Source organism: Scomber japonicus, chromosome 21 (genome assembly GCF_027409825.1).
Source record: "Scomber japonicus isolate fScoJap1 chromosome 21, fScoJap1.pri, whole genome shotgun sequence".
NCBI classification, from domain to species: domain Eukaryota; kingdom Metazoa; phylum Chordata; class Actinopteri; order Scombriformes; family Scombridae; genus Scomber; species Scomber japonicus.
This window is the reverse complement of record NC_070598.1, coordinates 19367104-19377071: the sequence shown is the minus strand read 5'-3', so window position 1 is coordinate 19377071 and position 9968 is coordinate 19367104. Positions and strand designations below refer to the sequence as shown.

At 40.0% G+C, this 9968-nt stretch overlaps 1 protein-coding gene across 2 annotated transcripts; it reads right to left on the bottom strand.

The window, feature by feature from the left end:
* Positions 1-378: 378 nt before the first annotated feature.
* On the bottom strand, positions 379-9752 carry cpne3 (copine III). 2 transcript variants are annotated; one of them, XM_053342057.1, is made up of 17 exons: positions 9669-9752; positions 8930-9067; positions 8323-8502; positions 7863-7937; positions 7701-7772; positions 7523-7603; positions 6279-6368; positions 5432-5530; positions 4877-4963; positions 4672-4731; positions 4452-4585; positions 4236-4290; positions 4035-4086; positions 3793-3926; positions 2847-3083; positions 2234-2346; positions 1444-1569 (listed from the first exon to the last, which is right to left on the bottom strand). In XM_053342057.1, exons 2-16 carry the CDS (start codon positions 9059-9061, stop codon positions 2236-2238), a joined length of 1599 nt encoding a protein of 532 aa, XP_053198032.1. In that variant the 5' UTR covers positions 9062-9067; positions 9669-9752; the 3' UTR covers positions 1444-1569; positions 2234-2235. The 2 variants fall into 2 exon arrangements, with proteins under 2 accessions (XP_053198031.1, XP_053198032.1); XM_053342056.1 differs by lacking the exon at positions 2234-2346 and having other exon boundaries at positions 379-1569.
* Between the last annotated feature and the right edge of the window lie 216 nt (positions 9753-9968).

Below are 9968 nucleotides of genomic sequence, written 5' to 3'. Positions count from 1 at the left end.
TCAATGCTACGATCCTGCAGCCAATCAGCTTGTTCAAATCTTGTTCAGTTTCCAGTATTTTTGGCTGATGGTTGAACCATCATGAAATGGGATGGACTATGATGTCATTTACACAATTTTAGAAAAAGTAGAAGTAGACTTAATTTTTTTCAAAGACATGTTCTTTATTAGCACGTTTGCTGCACCTTGTGTATGTTAACATTAAGGCACATTACCCATTGCAGTTAGAGGAGTAAGCAACATGATACATGAGATATGTTTTATAGCTTTCTTTATAATCATATAAAAACAAGAATCCATGAAGCAAAACAAAAAGACACAGACAGCAGTTAACATGCAGATTAAAAAATATATATTTTCTTGTTTCTATCAGGACAGAATGTTTAATACTGATGTACACATGACAATTTCAAAGACAAAGATTAAACTTTGACTAAATCATAACTCAATGGTTGTATCATTGAGTAACATTTAGTCTGGGACTTGTCCAGGAAACTTCCACCATTGTGTCTTCACTACTCTATGAAACATAAAAGGCAAACTGACAGATGTCACTGGCACAATAGTAAACCACAGTAAACTAAATCTAATTCTGCCCAAATATTTCAGATTTATACTTCATGGTTTACAGATTTTAATTAACATGAACTTTCAACTCACATACAGGAAGGATTGGCATGGACTTAAATGGCTAACATTTTTATAATACATGAGTGAGGTTATTATAGAAGAGTGCAAAGGGAAGCGTGTTCAATAATACACATTTATAATAATACAAACTCTATTTGCCAAAACAACAGCAACTATAAAGCTATTTGGCTATATGCACATAACTATACTACTGCAGCCATTTCTTTTGAGGTTGTAAACATACTGTATGTGGGTGGGGTCCACAAACCAATAGGCTGTACCCAGTCACACCAGCTTTTTGATGTCATGATTGGAAGATGATATTAAGTTGGATTTGTTGCTAGATCTCTAATCTATGATGCATGGTGAATAATAATGATGTAGTATAGTGTTTCTGGTAAGTCTCTTGTGTCAGAGCTGTGGAAACATTAAGTGTTTGCAGCATTCAGTTTGTGTGCTTGTGCTATTTATCTTGACTGCTGTTCCCAACAACTTGATGGAATGATTTTTTAAAATAATTGTTCCTTGTTTTCTAAACTGCACAAGCACTGATCAACTGCTAATATGAGCATGCATGGATGTTACTGTCCAAAAACAGCTAGACCTGTTTTGACACTAAAAAGAGACAGATTGGTTCTTGCATAGCACGTATTGGGTGTCTTCAACTAAGTGCATATTGGTATTTAGCTGAGGGTTGGCTAACGAAGTGTAGTGAGAGAAGATATGTAATTGTGTAATGAGATGAAGTCAAGATCTGGTTGTGCAGGAGATGCTGCAGGTCTGTTTCTTCCTTGTCTGGTTTTTAGAGCATTAGCTGGTCTCTGCAGGGTTTGGTGCAGGATTGGAGTTTGGCGGACTCAGCTTCATGGTGTTCAAAAAGTCCACCATCTGACCTGGAACTTCTGCCAACACACTCTTTGCCAGTGCTTCTTTAGGAGCCTGAGGGGCAAAAAGGAGGTTGTTTTGTTTTTTTCCATTTCCAAGAGTCCATTATCACTAATGATCAAATTAGATGCAGGGGAGCATGGATGAGAAGAAAGTTAGAGGTTAAAAGGTGAAAGGAAAGTTAAAGGAAAATTCCACCCTTTCATATTTCATCAATCTTTGCTTTTCTGTTTATTTTACCAGCTATTGAGTCACTGTCTTTTTTTAATGCCTTCTGTGAACTTCCTGAAGAGTTGCTGCTAGCGCGTATTACATTTCCAGTATCCTCCTTTTGTCTAACTTCATTTATTTACCTTGGAAATACGCCAAGACAGCAGCAGGTCCTGACAGATTGTTATCTAAGCTAATGCATAAAGCAGCAGCAACAATTTTCACCAGTTTGTCTGCTGAGCTTGTGTCTACAGCCCAGTCATAGAAACTATTTTTTGATATTGTTTGTACTCTTCAGTGGAATTTTCCTTTAATGTTAATAAGAGTAGGTCTGTGATGGATCACCAGTGCTCGCTCTCTCCCAGCACTGATGATGAAAGTATGGCACGGCATGGTGAGTGCCATACTTTCATCAGTATGAGACAGTCACAATGAGACAGTTATTCATGTAGGCCAAGCAAAGGCAAGGATGATGGCGGGGGGTTTATGACTGAAATATTTGGGGTACCCCTATGAAGGACTGGGTTCTTGGGGAGGCTTCAGTTTGAATAAACTGAAGAAGGAGGCCACTTGTTGAGGTAACTCTGCCAATACACTTTGGGCAAGAGCCTGGCTGGGCGCCTGTGAAAAGAGATACATTTATAATGTAGTACAAAGTCAAGTGGTTGTGCTACAACAAGGTAGCGAAGTTGTGAAAAGAATTGCGTTCCCGTGCATGATTAGTGGCGTCTGCTGTTCTAGGAACTTCACTGCATTATTGCTGTTTTTACTCTTTGGAGTCATTTCCACATAAGTGACTGCAGCCCCTGTCTCCAGGTGTGAATGAAACATGTGACTCAGTGCAGCCGTGTGGCTCATTGATGTGCTTTCAATTGTTTTTGGACAACAACGGAAGTCCACAGCAATAAGAAGTATAAGGAAAATGACCAGCCAAATGATGTAAATGTGGACACTACTGTTATGTTTAACTAGTCATTTTGAAGCCAGTGAATCTGAGATGACGCAGTGAAATGCTTAGAAAAAGCTTGCATGGAGCTCAAAATCAGCTGAAATCAAAGCAAACACCATTTCCATATTTTGAAGCAATGAATTACAGAAAAGATGTTTGCTCTGTTACTTACATTTTGGAACTGCCTAAATGGCACAAACTGGACGATGTCCCGCATGGCAGCCTCGCCACTCAGAGAGCGCAGACGCCCATCGTCTCCATCCAGGAACTCCATGGCACTGAAGTCCGCCCCCCCAACTCCCACGATGATGATGGACATGGGCAGACGAGAGGCGTTGACAATGGCGTTGCGTGTCGCATCCATGTCTGTGATCACTCCATCGGTGATGATGAGCAGAACAAAGTATTGCTGCAGGAAGATGGAAACAAAACAGGCAGCAGAACAGTAATTACAATTCTGTAAATGTCTTTGATCGAGGTGTAATTGAGAGATAACAGCTATAATTTCCAATCACATCCTGATGTATCAACCTCTCCTCTACTCCATTAAGTAGAGTAGGAGAGGCTGCTGTCATCAGGCCATTACAGCTCTGATAACCATCACACCAGCAGTCTGAATATTTTAATCTGACAGATGACAAGTTATTCAACATTGGCATCACTTCACACTTTTAAAGAAGTTCACTACACCTAGAGTCACGTTCTAGATATTTCTTTTGTCAGGTTACAACACAAGGTAGAGCCTCTCCTGGGCTTACATATCTAAATCTAATCTACTGAGCCTGGCATCTGAAAATAGCTTCAGGCAATGTGCTATCAAGCTATTATCATCTGATCCTGCTCCAATATGATGACTGTTAGACAGGAGATGTCTGGAGTTTGTGCAACAGGCAGCAACGGAGCCATTATAATAATGACTTTTGAAGGAATGAAAAAGGAGAACAGGATCATTAGGTAAAAACTTTGGCCTAACAGCTCAAGCTTTTCTGTCTGAGATCATTTCAGTAGTGGGGACATCTTCCTTTGAGCTTGTAATTAATGACTAAAGAATTACTGAACTGTATTGGCTGAATATGAGACAGTCATATATTATTGGCTTGAAGCAGACAAATACTCACTGATGCGGTGGTCTGCTGGAGGGCTTGTTTAGCAAAGCAGGCCACATGGTTGATGATGGGGGAGAAGTTGGTGGGACCGTAGAGTTTGACCTGGGGCAGACAAACCCTGTAGGCCTCCACCACCCCTTCAACACCTACACACAAAGACACACTGAGCGCTATATCATGCTGCATATGTACAATAGATGTTATCAATTGTTTCAACCTGGCTGAGAATGTGTCTAAATTTACATGAAACATACCTGCGCAGAATGGATTTGACGGGTTGAAATTGAGAGGAAATTCATGGGAGACCTGTTAAATGAAACACAGTACCACCAAGACATCATATTCAGTACCAGAATAATACCCTGGAATCTCTTAGTTTCATTCAAACTTAATGACAAACAGCAGTCTTATCCTTTGCTTGAATTTGGAGTCTCATATTTTAATGGCAGTTTTACCTGCCATGTGGGGGGGATCTGAGCTCCAAAGCCAAAGGCGGGGAACATCTTGTCACTACACAGGGAAAAGACAAACAACACAAGTACATCAGTAACAGAGTTTGTTAAATGCAAACTGTGTAACACATGAGGACAGAAGCCTTATCACCTGAGTCAAAACTGTCACACCGACAGCACTGATAAACCGAGAAGTTTTGCGTGACATACTGTACATACCTGTCATAGTCCTGGATGACGTTGCCCACGGACCAGATAGCAGAGAGGTACTCGTTGACACCCTGAGGACTAATGTAGTGCAGAGACTGAGGAGACTTGGGGTCCCCGTTGGAGCCTGTGAAGTCGATAGCCACCTGCCGGTATTACAGATATAGTTAGTCTTATTAATTAGTGCTCACAATTTAAAAAATGAGCATCAATAGAGAAGCCAGACACTCACAGTGAAGTTGAGTTGACAGCCTCCCATAATATAATCCAGGAACGTGTACTCCTTCACCACCTAGAGAATTAAACACTGGTGTTACACAACAGAACTGAGGAATGTGCTATATCAAATTTGTACTGCCAAGGAGGTTAAGGAAGTTAATGAAGACTATATTCACACAACTTCAACATGTAAACATGAGGTAAACACAGTACTACACCTGGCACAGCTTCACGCTCACAACGCCAGAGTTCTTGTAGCCTTTCTTCTTCTGTTTCTTTTTACTGTTGATGCACTCAAACTCTGCCTGAGGAGTAAACAAAACAGGAAGTGCTCCTGAGTCAGTGACACAAAACAATGACTGTTGCTAGCATTTTGAGAATTACTAATTGATGAATGCAATATCACATAAATAGTCAAAACTACTAAAGTGTTTAATTTGTGTGTATAGGGGCAGATTCTGGGCTTACAGTACTCTCAAGACTACACAGGAGATTACAGGAGTTACTTCAAGTACCATCTACACCAAACAAAACTGGGAAGAGGAAGCAAAGAGTTGCATTCCAGAGGAAGTCGCTACTGAGGTAATCAAGCTCAGTCTCAAAGACAGTGTTGTGCTGTCATTCTCACTGAAGGGTCACCGGTCAGGCTCTTCTAGCCGCTGGAGGAAATGTGGCTCCCAGGAAAACAATACTTGTTTTGGTATTGCCTAAAAGTACTGTGAAACATCTGAAATGTTGGCCTTTACATCCTTCAAACACACACACTCTCATACCGGAGAAGTTCTCGATGCTTCTTGGAGGCGTGTCATCGTGGTCTCAAAGATTCCAATAAGATCATGAGAGCCGTCGTTGTCATAGTCGTAACACTCCACCTGGAGACAGATAAACACACATGGTGAGACTGTTGACCTGGTGAGCAAGACGACTTTTGAACTTTCACACAAGGAAAAAAAAAGACACACCTTAAAGGGTCAGTTCACCCAAAAAAATCAGAACAGTTTTCATGGAGTGATACTCTCTACTGAAGAAATAGTCCCTATGAAAACTGCTGAGGTCTGCAGATTATCTGGGTTGAAACAATCCTTTAAGTTTATTTTAGAAAGTAGAGGTATAAAAACCAGATGAAATACAAACAACATGCAAAAGTGAAGTTCAAACCATGACTCTTTGTAGTGGACTGGACAGAAACTGACGTTACTTAAAGAAGAGTATGTTCGGTTTTAGACAGATGCGTTCTATGAGTTGAATGAACCTGCTGAGAGGTGTCTTGTATTCCCATCTACTCCATTCACACACTTCACCCGTTAAGTGATGGTAAGATGAAGAAGAACAAACACTGACGCGCTGGGTAACTCACTTGTCTTGTATAGTTGGTAACAGCTTCCTTCCTGACATGTTCGCTTCAGAAGTTAAAAAAATATACATCATCAAAGCTAGCACTAAAGACACTATGATCACTTCATACTGTATGTGCTGGGATGTTTGAGAGAGATCCCGCATAATTCTGCTCTGAGAATTATTTCATCCTTAGGAAAGGGTTGTTTTTATGTCATAACCATGAAAATATAAAGTGTTCATAGTCTAGATGTGCATGTAGCTAAGAAAAAAAAAAGTAGGTACTTTTATAGGTTTGTCCATGTCTGCTCCACAGAGAGACTGCAGAGGGATTCGAAAGGGTCTCCATGTTGGATTCAAGTTATTCTTCACCACCTAAGGACAGAAAAAAAGACAATTATCCAAAATTATACAGAACTTCTATAGATTTATAACTTAAAAACACGTATAAATCTAATTTAAATGTATTATAGGAGTCACCACTGTTTAGGTTAAATGAACCAACCATGATGCACAATTTATGATGTACAAAATTTAATGGAAACTATTACATTTGTATAAATCAAACAGTACACCTCCACAACCTGCTGTATAACATAAATGTGGAGTAAGCTTGCTCACAGATCATTTTCTTTGTCTGCGTTTACAGCACAGCAGTAATCAAGCGTGATCACATGAAAAGTGAAAGCTGTGGTCGTTGAAAGGAAGTGATAGCTATGAATCTGTCACATCAGTTTTTCATGTGGTGAAACACTGCTCATGTTCTGTGTTATTTACTGCTAGGAAACAACTTTAAATATTTCTGGGGTGCTCAATTATTTCTCTAAAAACTATAATACGCTAAAAGAAAACAAAGGACAGATACTATCACAGTGAAGATGTTGAATGTTGAATGTTGGGAGCAATTTCAATATATTTCTTCACCCTTGGGCAGGAATTCACAATCTCATTACAAAATGAATATACAACCCACTCTACATATAAAATATAAATGAATACATCTATAAATTATTATTTATAATTATACATTTATAATAGCAAAACCCCAAAGAAAATAAATCACTGATTATGTAATTGAGTGCTACCCACAAATGTGATTTGTCTGCTTCCTCTTTCACATTTACAACATCAGATTTAACATACTTTCGAAAAACTGAACTGGCCTCAGCGGTGCTTCAGAGTACAGGAAGAGGGTTACTAAATCTCTTGTTGTTTAATGGGGCTTTTCCACCAACTTTCCAGAATAGATAAAGGTGAGCTTGAATGTACCATACTATATTAGGTAAAGGCTATGGTGTAAACCAGCTTGTCCAGTACTAGTTCCTCTTTTCACACCAACTGTCATGGGTAAAATCCAAGAATGGAAGTGGCAGACAAAACATATAAAGATAAAAATCTCCCAATTACTCCTTCATGGAATGACAACTATTTCTTATGATGGGGGAAAAAATAAAGGTTGGAAGGGTTTATTGTTCAAATCAAAAGATTTTAATGCTTGTATCAGTAGTCATATGAATGAGTTAGTTTACCTCTGTCCTGTGAGCCAGCTGCCACCCAGTTTCTGTCTGCTTGTAGAATTCCAGGTAAGGGTCGGACTTCCCAAAGAAATCCTGGAAATTAAGAAATTAAATGCAACTTTATGCTCGTGTTCTATAAAAACCAAAAACCTACAAATGGGTTTGATATTTCAAACTGAATACTGCATACCTTGTTATCCAATTTCCTTGCTTCCGCTTCAAAATTCACCACCCTGTTGTCTTTTATTTCTTCAGCACTGATCTACAGATAGATACAGGATAAAGGATTTTTTTTCATAATTGCAGTGCACAAATATTGTAACACTTCTCTCCAGCTTTCTCTGTCACTCACTGTGATGGTTCCTTTTCCTGCGGGCGACTTGTTCTTCAAGACGAGCGGTCGGGTCAGTTTTCTACTGGACACAACCTGGGAGTCATTAAAAAAAGAAAGCAGTTAAATACAGAGGCAGCAGCCGCAGCAGAAACAAAGGTAAGGATGAGCTTAACCTGCTGCCCAGTGGATGACAGCCTGCAGACCACATGACAATAACATCCAAAACAGGCAGAATGAGCACGTAGGGTCAGATTACACTGGGAGAGTCTACACAACAACTGTTTATCAAGGATGTTGTCATGCTTGATTTCTAACTTGGCAACAAAGTGGTGTATTATTACACTACAAGCATTTGTCTGTAGCACTGTTGCACCTGTCATGGCTGAATACATTGTGTTGATTATGTGTGTCTACACTGCAAGGAACCATGAACCAAAAACCTGCAACACAAGACATAAAAAGAAGAGGAAAGCCTCACCTGGCCCAAAGTACACTCCAGCTGGCCCAGGAAGTCGTCATCACTCAGGTCAATTGTCTTGTTGTCGATGTCATAAATCCCAAACTTCAGTTTCTGCACCATCTCAAAGTAGTAGTCAATGACAAACTTTTTGGCGAAGTTTGGGTTGAGGCAATTCTGGACTTTCTCTGTGCGCCCGATCTGTGAGGAAAGTTTAGATTGCTCTTTTATTGCGCACACATTTTAGAAGAACACACATAACAAGTCTGAGAAGTGATTATTACTATGAGCTTCTAAACAAAGGTTGTTTAATGACACACATGCACTAATGATACAGTAAATGTCCACAACTCAGCATTTTCCATCAGGGGGTTAATGATTAACACCTAGAGTGATGTAACGGACACACCTAGGAAAATGTGTGACTTTAAGTGCCTGTAAAACATTCAGTTTCTCAGAGCAGGGGGATATGTTTATGCCTTTCAAAATAAAGGTTTATTGCATTTCCAGCTGATGTGTTTGGGATCCAGACAATATCAAACGACCTGGTCACAGGAGATTTTCACTAATATTTAACTGCAAGTCTGTCTGATGTTTAATGAAGGCAAGGTTATATTATCCTACTGACCTCATACCACTGGGAGTTAGAGGTGTCCATTAACAGGACACACAGAGGATCCGACTTGGAGCCAATGTCTTTATCCAGGAGGTTGGCACATGACACAGTCAGCTCCACCTTGGTTACACACTGGGCAGCCATGGCTGACTGAAAGACAGAGAGGGTACAAACTATGTAAACAAAAAACTTTTAAATACACTTTTTAAGGTCTGTTGACACACACACACTTGGCATGAAAGCGGATCTACTGTGATATGTAAACTGATGATTAGTCTAGTCTAATTCGTCCTAATGGGTGTGCAAATATTGTTAAAACTGGTGTGATATCTGTAAACTAATATTCACAACAGTTACATTAACCCACACCCTCTGTCCTTATTAGCGGTAATAAACGTTACTGACGTGAACGTAGCTGCAACTAGCAATTCCCGTATCCTTTACGCCACAACATCAGATAAAGATACATGTAACATACATGTAGCTGTATCTGTGCTGCAGCTACGTGATGATAACGTTAAGTTGCCTCTCCCTACGGCCTGTAAACATGTACCGAGTGCAATGGAAAATATGACAATACCCTTTAATGAGGTCTGGCGGAAGCTAATGTGTTTAACAACGAGAAAGTTCAACAAGCTAAACTGTAGCTAAGCGAGCTAACATTGCAACTTGGAAGATGAACTAGCAGCTATTTACCAAAATAATCTCCGCTTGTAGCGTTAATTAAGCGCTAACATTACCTTAAACTTACCGTCGTATTGACTAGAAGGCACTTCTCTACTAGGGGTGTAACACGGTGATGTTACACCGAGACTGACGCTACTACAGGGTCCAGTAGTACCGCCCTGTTAGATGTCGAAATGTTGCGGCTCTCCTCGGCTCTCCTGCAGTCGTTTCGACATCCGGTTACTGTCAACAGCGCTTACGTTTTGTTTTGGAGGTCTTCACAGGAAGTGTCGCCTAAACTATTATTACGTCTGCCTTGACGCTTGAGTTTTGAATGTTGGGGGGCGGGGGGTCTATATCTTTATATTTTCATTATTTTTCATCT

Coding starts and splice junctions, on each gene's coding strand:
- cpne3 (XM_053342056.1), bottom strand. CDS start 9,061: ATGGCTGCCCAGTGTGTAACCAAGGTGGAGCTGACTGTGTCATGTGCC. Junction 4,291..4,451: donor GTCATCCAGGACTATGACAG/GTATGTACAGTA, acceptor TTCCCTGTGTAG/TGACAAGATGTTCCCCGCCT. Junction 1,570..2,846: donor CATTTAGGCAGTTCCAAAAT/GTAAGTAACAGA, acceptor TTTGCCCCTCAG/GCTCCTAAAGAAGCACTGGC.